The sequence below is a fragment of the Acanthopagrus latus genome, chromosome 12 (genome assembly GCF_904848185.1).
Source record: "Acanthopagrus latus isolate v.2019 chromosome 12, fAcaLat1.1, whole genome shotgun sequence".
In the NCBI taxonomy this organism is placed as follows: domain Eukaryota; kingdom Metazoa; phylum Chordata; class Actinopteri; order Spariformes; family Sparidae; genus Acanthopagrus; species Acanthopagrus latus.
The window spans coordinates 10,309,506-10,334,696 of NC_051050.1; the positions used below are offsets into that span (position 1 = coordinate 10,309,506).

General features: G+C 43.4%; 2 protein-coding genes across 2 annotated transcripts in view; one reads left to right on the top strand and one right to left on the bottom strand.

The window, feature by feature from the left end:
• The window catches only part of tnksa (tankyrase, TRF1-interacting ankyrin-related ADP-ribose polymerase a), a 115,647-nt gene that overhangs the window by 83,189 nt on the left and 7,267 nt on the right, over positions 1-25,191 (bottom strand). The window contains exon 4 of the mRNA XM_037116521.1: positions 17,338-17,433. Within this exon, the coding sequence (XP_036972416.1) occupies positions 17,338-17,433 (96 nt within the window). The remainder of the gene's footprint in view (positions 1-17,337; positions 17,434-25,191) is intronic.
• LOC119029589 (E3 SUMO-protein ligase ZBED1-like) lies at positions 21,627-24,178 on the top strand. The gene is made up of 3 exons (XM_037116523.1): positions 21,627-22,950; positions 23,208-23,346; positions 23,513-24,178. The coding sequence occupies exons 1-3, from the start codon at positions 21,632-21,634 to the stop codon at positions 23,936-23,938; spliced, it is 1,884 nt and encodes a 627-aa protein (XP_036972418.1). The 5' UTR covers positions 21,627-21,631; the 3' UTR covers positions 23,939-24,178.

Below are 25,191 nucleotides of genomic sequence, written 5' to 3' on the forward strand. Positions count from 1 at the left end.
TGTGTGTGTGTGTGTGTGTGTGTGTGTGTGTGTGTGTGTGTGTGTGTGTAGGGGTGTGTCTCTGTGTCACTCCGTTGGCAGAGTGCAGTAGACATTGGTGATCACTGTTTGAATTCCAATTGCTTTATGCATGAAATGATATATTCCTTTTTGTGAGTGTGTGTATGCGTGCGTGCACCTGTATGTGTGTTTACATGCATGTGATTCCAAGGTCGTGCACAGGTGAGTACAAGTCAATGTCAAACAGTCGCAATGCTATATATATCTTAACCGTGCAGACAGGACCACGTGTACTCTATGTGTGTGTGCATGCGTGCGTGTGTGTGTGTGTGTGTGTGTGTGTGTGTGTGTGTGTGTGTGTGTGTGTGTGTGTGTGTGTACCAAGTGGCTGTACAAGCACAGATGATGCTGAATGATGCTGACTGGACCATGAGTCGCCTCAGTGCCCAGCTGTCCGCCTGTGTGTGTGTGTGTGTGTGTGTGTGTTTGTGAGAGTTAGTGTGTGTTTAAATCAAATATCATTTATTGTAGAAGCGGTTTATCTGCTGTTATACAACAACTGGCTTTGAGTCAGGGAGTTGAGCGATCCACTTATAACCTCAGCAAGGTCGCAACTGCTGAGGTTGTAAGTGGATCTGTGTGCGCGCCGAGACCAATCAAAAGAGGGTGGGTAAATACATACATACATACATACATACATACATACATACATACATACATAAATAAATAAGGGGGAGGTGAAGGGAAATTATAAAAGATGGTGTTTTGGGCCCTTTGCTGGCTGGCTCAGCTCAATTCACACTCTCACCACTTACACTGTGTGATTAATTGCTTCACACAGCGCACCAAAGAGAACCGCTCAGGATTAACTGTGTTTTTTTCTTTTTTTTTTAAATGGCCACCCACTCCATCCTCTTTCACTTTGCAGTTTTATAAGAACGTGGATCTTTTTTGTCAGTGCATACCTCCGAACCAGGGGACGGGGATGTTTTATAATTTACGGTGATGTAACGGGGCCCGGCCAAATGACTTGTTATGAACTGTAATAAACAATAAGTATTTCCTGTGGGTGAAGCCAGAGGTGCTTTTAAGTGAGCCTTCATCATTCTCCTGAACGAATGTCTCATTCCGTTTTCAGTATCCTTGTTCCTGTTCCATAAGTATGTCATCCACCAAAATGTTTGTGTGTTATTACATAGGCAGTGATAATGTTAACTAAAGCAGGAGTTGCTGAACAAAGTAATGCATATGTCAGACCAATATATCGGTATACATGCTGGCAGGCTGGCAGATATGAAAATGTTCTGGGGTATTCTTGGGGTTATTTATAATTATTAACATTTCCAGTGAGGGTTACCGTTTCAGTTCATTGATGTCATTTTAGACATTAACATTTATTGCTAAACTGACCAATACCATGCCTCCATTACACACTTTTGTTTGATAACCACATTGCAGGGGTCACTGCAAAAAAATAAATAAATAAATAAAATATGTGAGTACATCTACTGATACATTAACATTGGACGTTTTTACTCCTAAAACCTACATACCAGTCAGACTCTTTTATTTATAAATAAGTATTTATTGACTTCAGACTCACAGATTATGGTTTGTTGAAAGCTTGGGCAATAAACTTATAGCAATATTTACCTACGATTGGCAATTTATCAATCATAGCAAAAAAAAGTTTGTTTGATAGAGTGTTCAACAGTTTCACTTAAGTCCTTCAAGGCAAGTTTCACCACTTAGCAGCCATCTTGACATCACCACGAGGCTGTTATTCAGAGCACTATTTACATGAATGAAGAGAGAGCCATAACTAAAAAAAAAAAAAGCATCTATAACATCACTTGTCTAATGTGATTAAATAAACACTTTGAAGGGTTTATGACTTTGGCCCAAAATTAGGTGTCAAACACTTTTTCCTCCCCAGGCTCTACTTCTAATGTGAACACAGTTTCACAACACCAAGGATTGTTATGGCTTAATTGGGACTGTCGTTTGAACAAATGTGAGAGTTTAACGTCCACCGACAACAAATAGATCAGAACTGTCGTCAATCTCAACTGTCAGCGCAGAAACATTATGGGCCAGATACGGTGGACATTTGTGCTGTTACTGACACCGGTCTGGAGATGATTCTTGAGAGAAACTGCTTGTTTTCTCGATCTTGCTTCGATCAAAGACAAAGAAGACTGGATTTTATTTCAAGACCTCAACTGCAGGAATTATCAATGTATATTGAGTGTTTTCTGCCAACCATTCTACACTTATCGATGGTTTGTATCGCCCAGCACTGGTATTTGTTCTACACGGTGCATGCTAATGTTTTGATCTTTACCGTATGGCACTTTGATTTCCACGTTGAAAAACACTGCAAAAATGAAAAGTGAGAAAAAGATAGTCATTATCTATACAGTGAAATAACACGGTTGTCACGCCAGCAGAGAGGCTTCCACTGCTTTGCTGAAAAATGGTTTCTTTAAAGACAAATCCTTCTGTAACGCCAACATTACTCCTACTTCTCCTACACTGTGTGATCAGTGCCTTGCTCAGAGCCCCTGCTATGATTTAAAACCAGATTTTAAACTCAATTTCTCAGCAACAACGCCCCAAGGGCTGCGAGAAGCTTTGCTGTATATGGACTACAAAAAAACCAAACAAACCAAATGTTAATTTGTGATGTTATCAGGAAAGTAGTTAGCATGCCTATAAAAATAATAATAATAAAAAAGCCACAACAACACATCAGCTAGGATCGTCCACTCCTCCGCCTCTCATGAGAAATGGTATAAACAACAAACAACAAAAAACAAGTTAACTGCGGACAAATTAATATGGATAAGATGAGATCATATCGCAGCTGTCCTGAGTGTGGCACGCAAACAGGAGTCACGCAACAACCGCGGAGATAAACAACAGACCGCAGACAACTCGGCCCTCCACATCTGATCCTCAGCAGTCCAGGCTGCTCCACAGAGTGACTCATCGTAGATCATGAAAAGAGATTATTCTAATGTTTGGGATATGTCATAACTCAATCAGTAAACCTTTTATCTATATTACATCTCAACAACTTTTCCTTATAAATAGATAAGTGATTTAATGGAGAACACTCCTCAAATGTCTTCAGTGTAAAAATGTGTTGCTTCCTGAGGACAGCGAGTTCGATTAAATCATTTTGTATTCCTCAACCATAAATCAAAGAAACACATAAAAGGCAAGAAGCATTTCACTGTGTCTGCGAGGTACACCAAGCTACAATCTGTTTGATTTCACCGAAGGTAATTCAGTAAACCCTCAAACTTTTTTCCTAACGTCTTTTGGAAAACCTACCATACAAATGTTTAATCTGCAAACACTTCAACAAAGTGTCGGCCACGTCTTTGGGCTAGTATTAAATTCGTCCAAACCTTCAGTGAATTCAAAAGATTTCCACATCCAGGAGATGCGGATTAGTATGTACTCTCTCTTTTCTTTACTTTTGCTGAGTTCATTAACCAAATTCTGTCAGTTTACTCCCGCGGAGTGGCCGACTGCCCTCGCCAACTCACTCACTCACTCACTCACTCACAAGAGTTGTGGAGCTGTGCGGCCGGGTGGAAAACTAGGCAATTTCGGCTGCAGGAAAGTGGCCCAAATGGGGCGAGGGAACCTTGGGAGTGCATCAAACACACATCCATACACACACACAGAGACACACTGGAAAATACAAAAAATAAAAAAGTCACTTTGTTTTGCTTCCCTTGCTAGGTCATTTTGGAAATGGGGCTGGGGCTCATTCATCACCGGGGACCAATCGAACAGCAGTCATCGTGGTAATCAATGAGCATGTCACTGATAAGAGGAAGAAAGCTACACACTTGGCCTTGCAGCCACAGGAGCTCACACTTATCCTCTCTCCTTCCACGTACGCAGGCGTTGTAAGGTGCACACAGGTGCGAGATTGTTTTTGCTCCCGCTGCATTAGCAGGACGAAGCCTTCAGAGCAGCTACGGCGGTTCTTTGTCTTCATGATTAGGCTCCTAACATACACACCGATCAAGGCCGCCCACTCTTCCAGTTTCTTTGCATTCACTCGACGTCGCATCAGTTCATCTCTTTGTTCGCCTGTCACCCAAGACACAGAGCATCATCATCTTTCCTCCCTCACTCCTTCTCTTGATTTGTGCCCTTCTTCGGCATCCTTCCTCTTTTCTCTTTCTCTCTTCCCACCCCGTCCACCGACTTTCTCTCCATATCCCAGCCCCCTCCCCATCCCTCGCACTCTTAAACCTCTCATCATTTTCCGGCAGCCCTTGTGAGAGAGCGCGCTGGCTGATTTTCTGCTATGTTACAGCTGCCTGCCCACCGCAGACCTCTCCTCAAAGCAACAATTTCCCTTTTCTCTTTACGTAAAATGGAGCGGAGGCATTTCCTGACAGCACTTCTTCGAAATAGCATTGCAGGGACATGGAAACACACACACACAATTTATGTTAAAAGTACACCGCGCTTCAATCTGCCTTCCTTTTTGGTGCTAGTCACACAGCAACAGCAGGAGGAGGGAACAGCGCTTCCCCAAGCTTCTGTTCAGCGCTGCTAGCTCGAGAAGCAGAGCAGGGTGGACACAAGCCCCTAATTGATTGCAAGAGATGAAAACCTGTCTGCCAGTGAAAGGATCTGATTAGTACCAGCTCCAGTTATGACAAGACAAGGCGTATTTGAAGAGCGCATTTCATTATTCAAAGTGCTTCACATTATGCCTCAAAAAAAGAAAAAAAACAAAGAAAGAAAGGAAAAACGGCACTTCCATTTTGTCAGTGAGTCCCAAAAGGGGTGAGGCAGGGGTGAGTGGAGACTACACGGAGGAGGAATTGGAAGACTGATCCATGCGCTGGTTGTCAGCATGCTGACACTGAAGCTTCAGTGTTGGGGGCTGCTGTGTGTCGAAGCGCAACACCTTGGGGCTCTTCTCATTTCTCTACTTTGTGCCTTCTCGTCTCCCCTCTCGTCTGTCCTCCTGCATGTGACTCGGAAATCGATAGCGCAGCATCGTGAAGGATGTCTCGATTCCTGAAATGCATGTCGAGGACGAGGAGTGAGGAGGAAGGAGGCTTGACAGAGGAGCAGATAGCAGGGACGCCAGCCGAGCCGCCGGAATAAAATGCTGACAGTTGATGCTTCTGCAAATCACACATACTTTCACATTTCTACGTGACATTCATACAATACATGCTATATTGCGTTCAGATTACATGTTTATGACCTGACTATCATATGTGGAGGTGGAAGAGATGGTGGTGGAGGTACAGGCAAGAAGGCTGCCAAGCCAATGACCACACTCCAAGACTGTGCTTCAATGTTTTTGTAGCATTTCAGAAGCAGTGCATCGCAATCATGTTGTTGAGTTGCATTTATTTATTATTTTGTGCTTCTACCATGGTTGAGTCGGTGACACAGTTAATTTGTTTTGTCTTAGGTGTGTTTATTGTTAATATTTCCATCTTTCTTGTGATGTAGATACAAAGTCTGCACAGAAAGCCACTTCTGGGATGCTACTGAAGCACGGCTAGGTGTAACCATAGATACACGAGCGTTGTCTAGAATGGCCGACATGGAGACAGGCCTGGTGGAAGTGTTTTTTTATGTAAAGATCTAACCAGACCATAACCACAGTGATGTCACAAAACGAAATGGAAAATGAAATCCAAGGAAAGTGAAGTGGCAACATTAAGAATGTAAAGATTCAACATATCCATGGTTTGCAGAAACGTACGTCACAAATTTTGTTCTGCCGATTGGGTCGAGGATGCACGAGGGGATCATTTGCGTTGGTCTTTGGATTGATGACACACAGCTGGAATATACAAACCATGGCAGGACTCTTAAAATGTTTCTTTTACATCATAGGTTAGCTCCTAATCATTTAAGATGAGCAAAGGCACAATGAAACGCTCTGCCCTCGCTGTTTGTGGAGAACCTCGCAAGGCGCCGTTCTAACCGCGACCCTTGATAACATTTCACCATGATATTGCTCATGTCACATCATGCCATGTTGTGAATTGGAGTAGAAGTAAACACACAAGCAGTCACGAACACTAATATGCTCATCTGACAGATGATAAAATACAACAGTAGACCCTTACAAACCATGTCATGTTTTACTGACATTCAAAATGACAGCACCAAAGCACGGATGTCTCATTTTGTGAAATGTCTGTCACCACAACTCCTCTCTTGTTGTGTCTCTTCTCTACCTACTCGACTCGGATCTTGGGTGGGTGAGGAAAAGACGTGAAGAGAGGAGGCAAGGAAAGGAAACGAGGCCTAGACGATGGGTGTTGCAATCAAAAAATGGTCCAGCAGTACTGCAGATCTGCTTGGGTAGAGGCACTTCTGCTGTGAAGAGATGAATACATCCCCGCAAAGGGATTAAAGTCATCAATTTGGCTGATCTCTTACTGACCACAGGCCTTGCTGGGCCATGTGTTCAGTGATAGAAGTCTGCAGACCTGTTGACCCCTCAGGTGATCGCTGACAGTGAACAGGTAATAAACAACTGGGCACTGACCCTAACCCCAACAGTTCAGTGAAATCCTGCTTCAGCTTCTGATTGCTCTTTGGAAAACATCATTGGCACCCACATGTAGAATCATGTGATTACGTTTGGGGTGCTGAGACATCAGCTGAAGAACTGTTGCAGATGATAGCATGTGTAAAGCAGTATGTTCTTACTGGCTTGATAGAACTCTTTTTCATCTTCACTCTTTTCCCTTTCATGTTCTTTATAATTCCCCCTTGTCCATTCTTATCAGTGGCCTCCTCCACTTGTCTCATGAAACAGTATTAATAGTTGAAACCTGCCCTCTAGCTCTAATGTCGGTAGTGACTGTGGGTCTGGGTTGATGTACGACTTTGGCCGTTTGCTAAATGTCCAGGGTCTGCTGAAGCCGTAAATGTTGAGTACAGCCTTGCATTTATCTTTAGGTCTTGTGTCCAGATTCCACCAAGAGGAAAATCCCAGTCACACCACATGACTTCACTGATTTTGCTCTAGTGAGTCTGGGGAAAGTTATGGCACCATTTGTGAGTTGAATTCTGCTGAACTATCTGCCCGGTGGGAGACACTGGGAGAGTTTCAAGGAGTTCACAAGTCGTCGCCAGTTCAAATATTCTTGCTTAAAGTATGGTAATCTTCTGTGGTAATTAAGAGGAATGTTGTTGTACAAGGAACTGCAGTCAATAGTCCAGTAAGTTGCTTTTTGGGAATGGAGGGCAGCTGCAAGTCGATGATCGCAGAGCCACAGTTTCTGTTGTAAATTATCGTCCCATTGAATGTTCAAAGAAAAAAAAACAATATCCCCACATGATTTACTAGAGACAGGAACTTGTTCATCTTTTAACTTCGCCCTGTAGTTAAAAAACAGTGGCAAAAAATAATGGCTAAATGAAGACAAAGCAGAGGGAAAGAGAAAAGTGTTTCTGCACTGTAGCAAAGCAGGATGATTGGAAGCCATTTTATTCTCTAGAGATTTTTTTTTCCCCCGTCCCTCTCACATCAGCACATCCTTGCAGCTGCAGTTTCTTTGCCGCTGACAGCCTATTACTGCCGTCCGTAACTCATTCCTCAGGATGAAAAGCTAACTATGACAAGATGATGGGGGGGATTCTTGACACAAAAAAAAACTTGCTCAAAGTTGTTTAATTCTGCAGTTGTTCACTCAGCCTCTTCAAGGTCTCTACATTCTGCCTTCATGACAGACTGGAGACAAGGCAAGATCCAAGTTACAGCTGGATACGGGGCTGAAAACCTACATCAATACGGGGAAGATAAACTTCATCTCATGTCACGTCTGAACCAAGCCTGGGTGACAGTGGTTTTTACTGACATGGCAAATAGTGTAGGAATATGACAACAAAATTCCAGTGTTAATGCTCAATCCCATTTCCAACTTTTACCCCTAAGCCACATTGTGTCCCCTTGCCCCTCAGAACAGAGTTACAAATGGTAGTGGGTGAAATGTCCCTCGATGAAATTGGACAACCACTCAAAACCCTCATATGTCATCACAAAAAAAATACATATGGTAGTGAGTGGAGAAATATTTTTTTGATCCTGAATTGTGTCATGATTCACACGTACGATGTTTGTCCATCTAACAGATAAGATTTCAATTTGAGAAAGTCACAGTTTGTCATAAAGTTGATGGAATATGAGACTGTTAAAATCCGTTATCATAAAGAATACAGAGCCAACAGTTGCATTAGTGATGTCATTTCATTGAACGGTCACCAAAAATAACTGAAAAATTAAAGCGCTTGTCCTGTATATTAGTTTGCTCGCAGAACTTATTTTGCATTACTGCAGTTGTCAATATGACAAGATTTGTTGTGCTTTTCACCTTCTTCACTGTGTGTTGGTGATGTCTGTAGAACGAGACAATGTAGTTCACTGAACGGTCTCACACAAAACTAGATGATGTGTACCATCTTGATGACAAACAGTGACTTTATTAACTATCTATTTAACTGACAAAATTCCTTGAAAAGACTCGTAACCATAAGTTTGAAGTGTGCCTCTGAAAAAAAATTCTATTTGGAGGGCAATGAGGTCATAACACTTTGCCCTACCCCTCTATTGGGACACCCACTAGATGTGAATGTACAAAGTGAATGGGTAGGACTATGCAGGGCAAGGGGTGTATTGGGATTGGGGCCCGGAGTCAAGTCTTGTTCGAGTTTTAAATCCAAGTGTGAGGCCAACTTTGACCACTCGGGTTGTGTAAGTGAGACTAATGCTTTGTTTATCCAACTCAAGAAATTGATTAGCCTATAAAGCTGAAAATGTTCAAACGTGCTTTACAGAATTAATAAGATGAAACGCAAAGACTCAATTGATTTTCTTGGGGCAACTGGGTCACTGCTGTGGTAAAAGTAATAGGAGTCATCAAAGAAAGCTAATGGAAAAATACTCACATTTATCATTTATTCATATGAGTCACTTAGAAATGGTCCTCCTTCTGTTCTCTGCTGCTTTCATAAACAGAATCAAACACGCTATTAATGAGAAAAATAACTGCTGCGACTTCAGGCCAATAATCCAAAGACTGTATTGTACCATCCTATATGTCCTGTGATCCACTGCTTTGGCCATGAGGGAAATCCTAGCCCCTAACCCTCTATCAGCAGCAGCCTGACAAAAGGTCACACAGATATTGCCTTGCACCTTCCGACCCATACTGAGCAACACTGACTGTGTGTGTGTGTGTGTGTGTGTGTGTGTGTGTGTGTGTGTGTGTGTGTGTGTGTGTGTGTGTGTGAGTGTGTGACGACCTGTTTGCATCAAAAAGAATAAAAATAGAAAAGAAGGATCAAAGGCTATCTTAACAGTGGCACTGGAGGTCTCCAACTTTAAAGTACATTTACTCAGATTGAATCAGTTTAAAACAGCAGAGAATTATAGACACAATTTAGAACAAATTCCCACCCGCTGATCTACTCACAACGGGACGCACCTGCACTGACGCAAAAAAAAAAAAGACAAGTACGTTTTCATGTCTTTTAAGCTTGAGTGAGCAGCCTTAGCACGAAAAGAGAACGAGACGTGGCATCAGAAAACTCTGGCCAACGCTTGTCATCAGTTTGTCAGATTAACAGCATTAAATCCCTTCCAGTGATAAATTATCATTATTCTGCAAGAGAGAACCTGCTGTGAAACTCTAAAACATGTCTGACACTGCGGGGAATGTACCAGACAAGTGTTACATCTATCACTTCGAGTCCATGTCGGTATCAAACACGACGCAGTGTACATGCCGGAACGAATGTTACATCTTAATGTAGAAAGCTGACTTTTTTAGCATGCCTGTAGAGTAAATTAAATAAAAGAGGGAATTTTGAGTGCAAAAGTGTGAGTAAGAGTTAAAACAAGAGAGGCAAACAGAATAAGCAAGCCAGTGTGTGTGTGTGTGTGTGTGTGTGTGTGTGTGTGTGCGTGCGTGTGTTGACTGAGGTCCAGAGTGGAGAATTGATCTCTCAGAGGCTCAGAAGCAGCTAGTCTGTGAATACCAATCAGTGGTAATTAATAGCAGCTAATGGACTCTGTTTCTCACTCTCTCTCTGTTCTTGTCTCTTTTCCATCTCTATTTATCCCCTCCAGTGTTTTTCCTCTCCTTTTTATTATGCAGCAATAATAATTATGGGGATGAATAATCACTTTTTTTTTCTGTCCTCATTTTATTTACTGTCCAAATCTACAGGCTTTCAGAGAGACATTTCAAACGTTCATATCTAAAGCAACAGTATTCATTTGACCTTGTCCTGTCTGCTGTTCCTCACAACATTTTGTACAAAATCCAAGTGGCACAGTGCCGGTCAAAACCAACATGCACCGAACGACATCAAAACAACCAGGTGCGCTTGCAAGGTTGTACAAAATAATGGCATAAGTAGGCCTACATTAAATAGGAAAGGTCGAGAGATGTATTGCCAGGAGAGAGTATCTGTCTCTCCCTCTCTGTAAAGCATGTGTGATTGACGGATAGAAGGGAGGGGAAGAGAAGGGGCAGATTGCCCACGAGTTAATCGGTTGCAGACTTTGTTCTCTTGGATGGATTAAAAACATTTAACGTAGGCCTTTAAAAGGCTAAAATGGACCGCCTAATATACTTGGGCCAGCCAAAATAAAGTGTATGTGTGGGAAACACATTGAATTGGTTACGTATCTTGGTTTGAAGGGACCTGCGGTGGCCTTATGTGCTCACTGTGGGCAAACTACCTCTCTAAGCTAAACATCTGAAGTGAGCCACATGCCATGCAGTTACATAAACCTTTTCAAGGCTTCATTTTTAGTAATTAGCACTGTTACAGTTGTTAAAGCTTTTACCCAGAAGGAACATCTTCCCATGTTATCGATCTAAATGCTGGTTGTCAACATGGAAAACACTGCACCTAACATCAGCATGTTGGCATTTATATTATGAGAATATTAGTGTTCTGCTGTTAGCATTTAGCTTGTAGCACTACTAAACCTAAACACATCCTCACAGAGACTCTAGCATGGATGTAGACTTTTAGTCTTGATGCTTAAAATACCAAAATATTCCTGCAGACTGTTTCAAATTCTCATTTGATGTTGTTTGTTTCTTATCATAAAATTGTCAATGCTTTGTACAGCACTTTCAGTCCCAGCACAACATGTACCTTTACACCTCTGTGTGGTACATGTGCTGTTAGTCAAGCCCTCCTCCCCCTCGGTGGCTCAAAGATCAACCCACACACGCCTGTCACTCATGCTGTTATCTAGCCTGAAGGCGGAAGTTAGTGAAGTCTCTTCTTCTTCTTCTACAGGTGTTTATCTCTGTAAAATAATCAATTTTTTTTTTTTAGCGCTAAACCTTAACACAGTTTGTTTCCTATTTGAGACAAAAACCAACAAGGCTACGAGAGCTTAAATCTAAAGATGCCGACAAGAAGAGCACGATACCGGAGAAATTAAAGAGATATTAAAATGTAAATTACCTCTACCAGTTAAAGTATGTCTCAAGAGTCTGTTAATTAGAAGGATCTTTAAGGTATTTGCCGTTAAATGCAGCAGACAAAGCCTTAGCCTTCTTTTCAGGGTAAGCTGAGGTCCAACAGCTTATCCATGGGTACTTCATAGACTGATAAAACACTGGAATCATGTTACTGTCGGAGAGTTGAAGAGGATGAGGCAGAGTGAGACATTCCAGGCAGAAATGTCACTGGGGCAAGATGGAAAGACTGATTGGCACAGAGCTTGAGGCGGTTGAGAGACGGCAGGGGGCAAGTGGACAAAGAGTATAGACGTTGCGTCAGATGGAAAGAGAGCGACACCGAGGCTGATGTAGAGGGTGAGGGGTGGATGGAGTTCATGCTGTACTTGCAAGCTCATTAAACAACCCCGTAATTGATGAGTGAGGAAATAAAGCCACGGAGAGATGAGGGGAGAAGAGTAAGAATCGTCAAGGGCAGAAACAACTTGATGAAAAGTGTCCTAATCACTGCTCGCCGGCCTGAGGAAAATCAATCACCAACGTCAGGAAAGACGGATGTTAAGTAGAATCCTCCTGGTGATCCTTTTGTTTCCTAAGTTAGCTCCTCGGAAGGGCTTTTCACATCATTACTCAACCCAATCTGCAGGATGAAATGTTGGCAGTTTCCTCAAACCACTGATATATGTACACATTTGTACATGTCATGTGTGCCATATTGACATTTCTACAATAAGCATCATATCACATCTGTAAGTGAGAAACCACAGGGACGAGACACTGCGGCCTTTCAGCGTGACATAACTGGATATGTAGACCTCATGACAATTTCCAGCCGTGTTTGACGGAACAAAACCGTTTGTAATTATAAAGACCTCGAGACATCTACAGCCCTGTTTGTGTCGACCAAAGCATTTTGGTATTTTAAAACTAATCATGATCAATTGGCAAGCTTTAACCCTAGCTAAGCGTTTATGTGCCGAAACCTAACAAGCTCTTGACCACAGCACTGTAACGCAGTAAAACATTATTAAAACTGGAAATGCAAATGGTAAACTTCAGAGGCTATTTCAAGTAAACCACAGTCTACAGTCACTTGAAAACTGTAAATAAGATTGCAATTTAGATCCTGGATCTGTCCGTCAAAACAACAGGCGAGCGTGTTGTGCATAATTCATTATAAGCGCAACCCAAAATGTACTTTCTTTCATTGACTTTGTGATGAAGACCCGTGGCTGTATTAAAATGAGTTGGCTTGATCACAAAATGCGCCTTTGTCTCGAATTTCTCAACTTGTTCCACATTGACGCGGGGCTATAAATCAGGTCAGAACAGACCAGCTCCGCTCCAACATCTGATAAAGCACTGTGTACCGCGGGACATCCGAATTTGGCCCTAGGAGCCGGTGACCATTTAGCGATAAACTAATCTCATAGCAAATCTGTGCATGCCCTCCTCTGTAACCTGATAAGGAACAATATAATTAACTTGAAACTCTCTGAGCTTTTACAATATAAAAGCACAATAGAGTAATTAGGAGAGTTTAACCTCAAGGTTTTTTTGGCAGCGTTGATGAATTTACATTTTCTATCCGACTTAATTGCTCATTTATTTTGCAACAGTGGATTACAACAGGTAACACAATATGTTTGGAGGAGCTTGTCCTTACTAGCTCCTTGTCCTTTTTGCAAATAATGTCGATGTCGCACACAGACGAGGCCTTTGTCATCAAATCCTCTACACGCGGAAAAACAGTTGTGTATGCGAGTCTGGCCCCTGCTGTGGTGTGAACACTGATGTCTCATTCGGAACTGCAGAACTCCCTGTTAGAGCGTGTAAAATGGCAAATCTGAGGAGTGTGAATCAACACCGCCCTGCCCTGTTCTGACATGTTCACCCTGATCAGGAAAACAAACTGTATGGCAAAAAGACATAATTAAAATGCTGCGCGAGGGTTTGTTTGAAGCTGCTTTGGAAAAAAAGGGAAACTAATTTTCTCTGTTTTCCAGTTTCGCATCTCCAGCTCACAGGGAGCAGGCCTAGAGTCTATCATTTCTGAGAGCAGTCGGTTGGATGTGGCAGGGCAGTGGAGCTAATTTATGGGTCAATATAAACTTCCATCACCACAGACTGAAGCTGAAAGCTGTGCTGGGCCTGCGGCAGAGATGAGGAATTGAGCAGAAACTCATAGTGTAGACACAGAACATATAGGACAGGGAGGAGAAAGGCGCCGGCAGGGTGGCACTGTAGACACCTATGCGGAGGCTGCAGATATACAAACACAATCGTATATGTTCCCATTTACGCTCTTGAGGGATTTTTCCTGGACAGAAAACGTATACGCCTGAGCGATAATAAATCCATCTTTAAGAGCACTGTGTTAAATGCATCATAGCGAACAGTTAATTACAACAGTGGAATCACTCTGCGGTGGTGTGGGCGAGCAAACAACGCAACAGGACGCTAGTTTAGCTAATTAGTGATGGTCATTAACAGCGTAATTCACCTTCCTAACAAGACGCTGTGAATTTGTCTGATCCGAACCACAGAACAGAGAGCGCCGGTGTTATGGATCAACTGGTTGCTGTGTAGGCTGCCGATTTTCACCTGAACGCATCGCTGGAACCAGCAGATGTTGCAAACGGATGATAACATTTAGCCGTCTTTGTTAATGTCTCCTTGTTGTCTTTTTCATTAAAATTTCACAACGCACCCATCTGCTCCTTTAGAAGGCTTGTACACTTGAGTGAAGCTATGAGTATTCTGTCATGTTTGTGTGAGTTGTAAGGACTATACTCCAACTGTAAATATCGACATCCTGACAAGCTCCTTTTCAAGACATTTTGACATGTCTCAGGAAGGCACACGTGTAATTTATAACCTCAATTAAGGCTGCAATGCAGTGAGGCGATACAGTGCCAGCAACCTGGTCTTTTACATGCTGCCTCTTTGGCATGGCTTAATGAATTGGTTTTATTAATTACCGCTGTGCTTTCCCTGCTATGACAAGTTAAAATGTGTTCAAGAGGCCCCCCATTTTATTCAAATGAAAACATGTTTTCAATACCAAATCTCTCTTTTCTTCCATCACAGGGGTTGAAGATTCTTAGAGTGAGCAAATGGGGAATCATACATCTGCTTAAAATCTATTTCCATTTTAAAAATACACCAGGGTTGAGTAGGTCACTGGTGAAGTCTACTTTTGGCTCCCAGTGAGCCGGGAAAAGACCCAGTCTCATGAATGAATATGTGCGAAGGCAGCTGCTGCACACTGAACACAGTGTCAGTATTCAAACAGGTAAAAATGTAAATGCAGTCACACACTATAGTCCTGGAGCCGTGGGTCCAGCCTTAGACAAAGCAGAGACAACTGTGCTGCAGGTTTTTAGTCTGTATGTGTTCACAGTTTTGCAGATTGGCATCATTTACGTGTGCCGAATTAGCCATTAGCAGTTCCTGTTTGCAATGTATTCATGGGTGTAAAGACTATTACTGGTGTTGAGTGAGTCTTAAGACATTTTTAAAATAAGATTTTTCTAAGGCAGGTTCTGAGGCTACACGGAACATCTTTTTCTATGATGTCTAAGCCGATCTATGGACGTTTCTCACAGTATGACATCCCGGATAATATCTCTTTAAAGCATAGGTCACACTGAATCTATAAATGTGCGTATCATGTCAGTGCGCTCAGATCTGACTCCAAGAAGAAGTAGCACCTCGAGTACCTCCATGAGCTGTGTGTCAAACACACTGCTGCTGCTGCGAGCGCTGACTGTTGGGAAGCACGCCAGTTGAGCAGGTAAAAGATACAATAAATAAATCCTTGTTGTTATCAGGGCACCTGGCCCTTTCACCTCATGCGGCACCTTTGCCTCATGCCTCTCCCTCAGAGCCTCAGAGTTTGAAAACGAATCTGAAATAACACAACGCTGGAATTGGGACTGCTGTTGTAATTGTTCTTTGTTTCTCTCTTGATTTAAAGATTCCGCTCACACCTTTGTTTCGGCACTTGCTTAAGTAAGATAGACTCCGTGTTCAAATCCTCGGTTTGGAGACATCTTTGATGCTCTGTCATGACCTCTGCTAGTGCCGAGTGTCAGCAAACACAACAAAGCTGCGCCGAGTGCACTCCAATTTGTAAGCATCACTGTGTTTGAGTCTGTCAGTTTGTTGTTTGCACTCTGAGTCGCCCTCAGTCATTATATAGTATATACAGTACACTCACACACTTAAGAGTGTGCAATGTGTGGTAAACACTTTCTATCATATATAAGATCTGTTGAATTACTGCTCTGCTCGATCTTCCACTTCTACGGCACATAAATCGCATGTCCCTGACGGCTCCATTGTAAAACTTGTCTCATTGGCGATACTGAGATAGGTTGAAGGGGCTAACTGCAACATATGCAGCAACACTCAATAATTCTGGCACCGAACTACCTCGTTTCCATTCAAGCTGGCAAGGACAATCACTTTTCAGTGTGGCTGCGGCGAATCCCTCCCCTCGTGTTCTGACACTGCACAGCTCCTCGCTGTGGTATCTCAAAGTTTATCTCATTTACCACAGAGCCTAACGAGGGGAGCTGATGGTGCAAACACAGGAGGGGTGCTGCGAAAACTGATATGGAGCCTACGTCGATAACCACAGAGAGAGACGGCGAGCCCAGGAAGAGGTTTTTAATTTTAAATTCTCTTTACTCATCCACCACTGCAAAAAAAAAAAAAACACCCATGTCTTCAACCTTTTCCAACCAAGGAAAAAGTGAGAAAAGCACTCATTACTCATCAGCCGTCACTCACAACAGCAGCACGCTCATCTGCCACATCATAGACGAGAAGATTCATGAAGAGCAAACCGAAACCTGCGTAAACTCTCTCTGGTCTGTATTTGCAGCTGTCCAACTGAGAGGAAATTGAAAAAGAAATTCTAAAAATAATTTATTTAAGAGACATATATTTTTAATTAGTTCCTCGTTTAAAAGCTTTAACTGCATCCCAGTGGTTCCTCTAACGCTGAGCAAGTGTAATGAGTCCTGCTGCCTTCAAGGACTTGTAACAATGAAAGAACCAGTAATTAGTCTGGGTTGCGCAGCAAAGTTCTCGTGTCCCATGTCGGCCACTAAAGCTCTCCGATGACTTTATCGATGCTTTTAAGGGTGTAAAAGCCTCTTTTTCCAGTTCTTTAAATGGAAAACATTGAACATTTGATCTGAACCAAAGTGGGACAATGATGATGATGATGATGATGAAGCAAAGGTTATCCCTGGCCCCTCAATGAGGCCACAGTAGAGTGTGATCGATGGGGTGCAAGGCGTGTCTTTGATTATCCCTCAATTTTTCACATCTTGACAGAGAGAAACAGGAATGCAAGGAAGGAAAACAATGGCAACCAAAATCCAGCACGAGAGAGCAAGGTTATTGAGTAGCTGATTAGTGAGCGCAGCCTCAGCCAGAAGAGGTGTCAAAGGAGAAAGAAAGAAATAAGATCAGGAACGAGAGTAGACACTGACACACTTCTGACCCGTGGATAGTAACAGAGGAGCGAAATAAAGAAAATGTGATGTGAAGTGTACAGCCTCGGACACAAAGACTGAATAACAAGTAAAGTGTGAGCGCGCAAGTAGCGCGGCCTTGTGAACTGAGGGGGGTGATAGATTGACAGCAGGAAAAACGGGTGATACCGCCTGGAGCGCTGGACAAAATAAGGGGATGAGTGCTGGTTGAAAGTGGTGATATAAACAAGCGATCCGTAACAGAGAGTGAGACGGACGGAACACAGACGTGTAAGGACTTGTGTGTGTGTGTGTATGTGTGTGACAGACGATACACAAAAACTGACCTGTGAGCACGGCCTTGGCGGACGGTTCGGCCAGATCCAGGGCGGACTTGCCGTCGGTGTTGCGGATGTTGGGGTCAGCTCCATGCTGCAGTAACACTGTACAACAACAGGGCAGACACAGACAGTAGCTGAGCTCCTGGACTGACATGCAAACTCCCCGACACACACCTCCTGCTAGTCCTCCTCCTCCACCTCCTCCACCTCCTCCTCCTCCTCCCCCCACTGCTCCTCCTCCTCCTCCTGCTGCTGAACCACATCCTGCTACATAAACTGATCTTCCTGGACCTCCTCCGCTCTCTGCCCCTTGCTCCTCTGCTATCACTCCTCCTCTGGTCGTGCCTCCTGGCTCTCCTGGCAGCACCTCTGCACGTCCTGCTTCATATTTCTCTGCTCCTCCTCCGGCTGCTCCTCCTCTGTTGCTAGCGCTGCTCCCTCGGCTGCCCCTGGCTGCCCCTGCCCTGCGAGCCATGCTGCTGATGTAAACAGACATGCCACAACAAGAGCAGCGAGAGCTACGCTACAGCAGCACCGCCGGAGAGAAACAGCGGACCTTACAAAGCGTCTACGTGACTGGCTACAAAACACATTACACTTCCACGGAGGAGCTGGGGGAGGCTACAGTTAAGCTGAGAAAATAGTATATGTAAAAAAAAAAAAAAAAAAAACGAGTGAGGGAGGAGCGGTCAGCGGCGGCAGAAGCAGCAGCAGCAGCGACGAGCTGGCCAGGCAGTGCGAGTGGAGAGACTCTCGCCTCTCCGACTGACTGAGCGATGCAGCGGAGAGCAAGATGAGAGGAGAGAGGAGAGAGGGGAGAGGAGAGGAGGGAGGGGAGGGGGGAGGACGGGTGGGGGCTGAGAGTCAGAGAGGATGGGAGAGGTAGAGGACGAAAAGAGGGGAGGCATAGCAAAAACAAAACAAGAGTGTTTGTGTGACTGTGTGGCGGAGAGGGAGGGGGGGAGAGTAGGGAGTAGTAAAAACAGGGGCAGAGGAGAGGAGAACAAGAAAGGAAAGAAAAGGACAGGATGGGAAGGTAAAGGAAAGGAAAGAAAGAAATATAATTAAAAAGAAGAGAAGGAAGGAGAGGGCAAAGGAGAGGAGATGAGAATTTCAGGAGAAGAGAAGAGCAGAGAAGAGCAGAGAAGAGAAGAGAAGAGAAGAGAAGAGGAGAGAAGAGAAGAGAAGAGGAGAGGAGAGGAGAGGAGAGTCATGCGTCTAGAGAACAGGTCTGAGCTGAATAACAAACTGCCTGCGCTCACTTCTTTTTTCGGTAAATAATCTCTTTTGGGGGGGCTAGTGTCAATACTCTAACTGGCTTCCTCTCTACTTAACTTCCCTCTATTGTGATTGCTGAGCGGTCCCGGGTGCACATGCCCTTTGACTTGTGTACACCTCGAACCACCCTGATCAGCCCCGGCGAGAGAGGAGGGGAGAGGAGGCGAGAGCGTGTGCGCGCATGCATGTGTGTGTGTGTTAGTGTGTATGTGTGCATGTGTGTGCCTCTGCCCCGGCACTGACGCAGACTTTAGTCACCCACTCAACCCTCAACAAAAAATATGATTTAGCTCTGCACCAATCCCACACACACACACACACACACACACACACACACACACACACACACACACACACACGCACACGCACACACGCACACACACACACACACACACAAGTGAGCAAACACACTTATGCCGATACCCGATGGTGAGAGAATAAAGATACGCACATAGTGAGGCAGACAGAGAAATCCAGTCTGAACCACCGTCTCTGATTCATCTACACTTGTCTACTTATAATGTTTTGTTTGTGGTTTTGTCTCTAATGGGCACGGCTCTGCTATAATACCTGCCAGAGCCCTCTCTGAACAGACTAAATCCCCTTTTCGGACAGGATTAGTTTTCAGGACAATGTCATAATGCAACAGTTATCCTTTAACTATCTGCAGTGTCGACGTCCCACAAGAAACTTTAGGGGGGAAAAAATTAAATTGAGATATTCAGATATATATCTGAGGAGTTCAAATATGAAAACTGCAAATGGGAAACACTGCTCCCAACATGGAGACAAAGCGCTGCCACAGAATAAGAGCAGCAGATAACAAGTCAACCAGCAGACTTTTACGCAGTCTCAATTCCACGGGAGCTTTTAGTCGGTCTAAATTTACATTTGCGGCCTTTTGCCAGTTTTACACAGGCGAACGTTTAGGCAAAGAGCTGCCGGCACTTATCTGGGCAAAAGTCTAACCTCCAGCCTACATAATAAAGACAAGGAAGTGCGCCGTGCTGTCGCTGTCAGTAAAAATGAGCAGCAAGAAATGAGATAGGAGGGCTGCGGAGAAACAAATGAATCTGAAACAGAGTGTTTATATCAAATGTGGGTGATTGGTAATGATTTTGATAACTAATGCCTTTTTTCATTTATCCAGGAAAAATGACAAACAATTACTGCTTTAATGTCTCAAATGTGACAAATTTGCTTCTTTCCACTCTTTGACATCGTTGTAAATTCAATATCTTTGGGTTCTGTGCTGCTTATTGTACAAAACTGGCAATTTAAAGACCTCACCTGAAGCACTGAGCAAATTCTAATGAGCAATTTTCACTATCTTCTGTAATTTTATATGTAAATGTTTAACCAGAAGAGTGGAGAGAATAATCAATAATTCAAATTTTCATTCATATTTCATCACAATTTAACCGATGCAATCGACTTAACATGTGTCTTCGAAAGTTCCCCTGAGATGTGGGCCGGGCACCGCGCAGTTCAATCCAATTAAACCAGATAACATCCAGCCATCTCATCAACCGCACTGACAGCCAGAGGAATCCAAACACATATGACCACAACCAGTAAAATGACACAGTGGAACTGAGGACACTGTGTACCGAACAGTCACTCGTTTTCAATGTTTTTTAAAAACTCCTTTGGGATTTCCGAGATCGTCTTATCCCAAGTTTGCTGACGAGATTTGAGCTTCAAGACATGCAGGTCTGGTAATGAGAGATTACGTTCTTCTTACTCGACTTGTCTGAACACCAGAGAAGAGGATCGAGCGCCCGTCGTGCTGAGCTGAAGTTACAGTCGATTCACAGTTGATTTGACCCCGCCGCCAAATCTCTAACCTGGCATGGTGACCAAAAGCTCTGCCCAGTGAACAAGCTGCTGGAGGTCATGTGAATTCTGTTGACATGCCTTGTTTTGCTTGTAACTGTGCAGCTAGGATGGCAAATCATGCATAAATATGATACATGGTCAGCTGCTTGAACAAACGTTTAACCCTAGTAATGCAAATTAGGACGAACAAATACAATATGATTTTGAGATTTCAGGAGGTCCCTCTGAGTGTTTCAACCTCACCAAAAATGCTCAGGCACTGGACTCATCAGGCGAGTGTTTGAAAGCTTTATGTGCTGAAACAACACACAACCAGCTGAGGAGTGATTTTCAGCACTCAAAGGCAAAGATTATGTCATTCCATGTGGGAAAAATATAAATTGCCTGTGCTGCATTATTTGATATGTGAAGACCTGGTTCAAAGCTTTAGGTTACATCCATAACCCCGGTTCTCTGACTAGCACGAACAGGCATCAAAAACCTAATACTATGAAAGAGAACGCGTATTCATAGAAGAAAACTATGTGACCTCAGTTATAAACTGTATTTTCTAATTCATTGAAAATTATCAACATTATTGCAAACCATTTCACACAGCGCACCGTCTCTGTTAAGTACAGTCTCATCTCAGACTTCTTTCATCCATTGCTTACATCAACTGAGAGCTAACTTTCCGACACAAAATCAGATATTTCGCGTATGAATGGATATATCGAGTCATCTTTACATTGTACCTGTTTTCTTACTGTTGTCTGCCAATGCATGAAAGCATCCGTCTGTTCCTGCAGTCAAGGACTCTCACATCCAGGACTTGAGAATAACAGTCCTTTGTGCCAAGGGGCAACCAAATCTGTTACCTGAGTGAATGAGCCAGATTTTTAAAGCATCTTGAAAATATTTAACCTTTGAACCATTGGTGAATAACATATAGGCCTACCGACTTTGTGTCACAATAACATTGTTGTAGAGTCAAATAAAAACTAAGCATGGCCTCGTGTTGGGCCCGTGAATGATTGTGGATGGAACAGTCATCGACTACTAGGGCTGAGTAAAAAAATCGATTCAATCGATTTCAGATCGATTTCATTTAAATTTTGCAATATCGATTCATAGGGCATGAGATCGATTTTTTTTTCCCCATGAACCCCAGTGGTCTCGCGCGCGACGAAACCGCGGCGCGTTTATGCCCGGTTCACGTTCACAAGCGTGCATACACACAATGGCCGATGCAAGTAAAACTCCGCTCAGCAAGCCGTCCCAGCTGAAGTCTGACGTCTGGAACCATTTCGGATTTAAAACAACACCGGACAAAGAGCTGGATAAAACCAAAGTGGTTTGCAAGATCTGCCAAGCGGAGGTCAGTTATTGTAGAAATACTACAAACCTCAGAAACCACTTAACGAGGTATCACACTACGCTAACATTCGCTTCCGACAACAAGCCGTCAGGGGCAAAACAAAAGAAACTGAGGGAATCACTAACATTACCAGCCGATTCGCCGCGAGCCATAAAGATAACAGAGGCCATCGCAACTTTTGTTTGCAAAGATTTACGCCCGTACTCGGTAGTGGAAAACGAAGGCTTCAGGCGACTCCTTCAGGTGCTCGAACCACACTACGTTATGGTGCAACGTAAACATCTGACTGAAACTGTTATCCCAATGATGTATACATGTGTGAAAGACGACATCCTAACGAAAATGCAGTCAGCAGAGAGGGTCGCCATAACCTGTGACACCTGGACATCACTGTCAACGCAGTCGTACATGACAGTGACTTCTCACTACATCGACAACGAGTGGTGCCTCATGTCTCATGTGCTACAGACCACCGAGGTTCTCACGAGCCACACTGCTATTAATATAGCCGATATGTTGACGGGGGCCATACAGGAGTGGGGACTGACCAGCAAAGACCCAGCAGTCGTGACGGACAACGCTGCAAATATGGTTCGTGCGGTGGAGATAATGCAGCTAATGCACGTCGGGTGCTTCGCGCACACACTGAACTTAGCCTCACAAGCAGGTCTAAAAGTCCCAGCCGTGTCACGTCTGCTGGCTCGAGTGAGGCGTATAGCAACGTTCTTTCATCGGAGTACGATGGCAAACCACATACTAAAAGAAAAACAGAAGCTGCTTCAACTGCCAGCACACAAGCTAACAGTAGACGTTGTGACGAGGTGGAACAGTGCACTGGACATGCTGGAGCGCTTTTTAGAACAACAGCCAGCCATCTCTGCCACTCTCCTTTCACTAGACGTGCGCAGGAATGAAAAAGATCTGTGCACCTTAACAGAGGAGGATGTAACGATTGCAGAAGATTTGGTGCGGGTCTTGAAACCAATGAAAGAAGCTACACTGGCCATGTCGGAGGACAAGCAACCAACTCTGTCCGTCATCGCCCCACTTCTCGCCCTGCTGCAGGAGGCCTTGACCCCCAGCATCGAAGACTCCACCGTGGTGAGGGACTTGAAGGCTGCTGCAAAGAATAACTTGAGGACAAGGTATGCTAAGGTCTCTCTCTCTCTCTCTCTCTGTGTGTGTGTGCAATCGTCAGTGGTAGGCCAAATCAAAACATTACAAAAGCAAAGTTTTGTATTTTATGTGCATTTTTTCCTCATTTTACTGATTACTTGTAGTAGTTAGTAATTCGTAATACATGCACTTTTTTGTTTGTATGTGTGAGATTGTATATTTGTATTGCATGCCATGTTTATCCTCATACTGTGATAACAAAAATAATTTATGAAATGTCTTTAAGATATGATGTGCAGAAGGACATATTGTATGCAGCATTAGCGCTGGATCCTCGCTTTAAGGCCCTACCATTCCTGTCTGCTAAAGAGCAAGATGACACCTTCTCCAGACTGCAGACTGAGGCTGCCACTGCTGCACGTGATGTAAGTATTTTTTTTAAAAGTGTGCAGTTTAATAAGAATGTTTTCATTGAGAATTAAAATATTCTCTATTGGATTATAAGGAATATTATATAATTTAAAAGAGTTCATGAATGATTTTCAGTCTATTTATTTCTGGTTTTGTTTTTTTTTCTGTCTTATTCAACAGCAAAATACTGATGGTAATGATGCTGATGAAGGAGCTGAGGAGATGGGGGAAGCGACTTCGCCCAAGAAGCCCAAGAAATCCAGCACCTTGGAGTCTCTTCTTGGGGCAGTCTACTTACCAACAGCAAAGGAAAATGGCCATAAAACTCCAGCCATGAAGGCTGGAGATGAAATCAGAAGATACAGGGCAGAACAACCTGCTGGGCTGAATGAAAATCCTCTGACCTGGTGGAGGTCAAATGAAAGGGAGTATCCACTGTTGGCTCGCCTGGCGAAGCAATACCTTTGCGTCCCAGGGACCAGTATTGCGTCAGAGAGAGTGTTTTCAACTGCGGGTGATATTGTCACCGCAAAAAGGAGCTGCCTAACCCCAGATCATGTCAATGAGCTCCTTTTCCTAAACAAAAATCTCACAATTACCAAGTGAGAACAAAGTCACAATAACAGGGCTTGACTGGACAGTTTAAGTTTACTTTTAGTTTTGTTACCATTATTATTATTATTGCACTTTAAGAAACAGTGATGGAATGTTGTAGTTGAATTATTTGTCAAGATTGCACTTTTGAAACTTGAATTTTTTGTTTACAGGTCTAGTTTAAAATGTCCAATTCACAAGCTTAAAACCTGTTTTGTTGAAGATAAAAAATAAAGTGTATTTTGTAACACAGTTGAGCCATTTTCATTATTTATGAGAAGATTGAATCGAAATCGAATCGAATCGAATCGAATCGAATCGAATCAAATCTAATCTAATCTAATCGAATCGAATCGTGATTAATCGATTCAGAACCTTATGAATCGAAATTGAATCGATTTAGGAAATTGGCCACGATACCCAGCCCTACCGACTACTGAGCCTTCTTCCATTGTAGTGCTGTGATGAAGCCGCCACCCACACCAACGCCAGGGTGCATCCTGCCTCACACACACTGCCACACACAGACAGGGTCCAAAATGAACACCTGCCAAGCACCAAATGTGGGCAGATTTTTTTTCCTTTGGTGAGTAAAAGCTTGTTACTGGAAATAGCACTTACTTGATGTCACTCTGGTTCAATGAGTACCTGTGTACCCCTTCACAAGTTAACCCCATCAGGACGATGAAGAATTTTTAGTAACGTTATAGTGGTAGCCCATAAGATGACATCCAACAATATTATCATTCATCGCCATGTTTGGCTGTAAATGGCATCATGCATCAAACTGCTAGACATACCCTACCGTGGCCTCAATACAACAGCACCCTCTGCTTGACCTGCTCCATCTATACCCCGATGACTGTAACTCCAAGAAGACGGTCCTCATGGAAGAACGTTGAGTCTTTTGATCTAAATTCCTTCATACGTCAGATTCACCAAATATCAAACTACACAAACTTGCTCGATTCGACCTAATGAACACCACATCTTCATTAAGAATAGTGCATTTATTTCAACACCAATTCAAACACCTTTGCACAGCGATGCTTAAAGTCATGCTGCAGATCAAAACATGACACATTTGGCAGTGTTAGCAGTTGTATCATTAGAACACTTTGATAAAGCTGATTACAACATGCCATTACAGAAGTGCCATTAAAACACATCTTGCTTCAGCCAAGTGTTTCATGGGCGGCTGTCAGGGTGACGAGACAGGAATGATCAAAATTACACACTAGTGATGTTACACTGTCAGCCGTAAT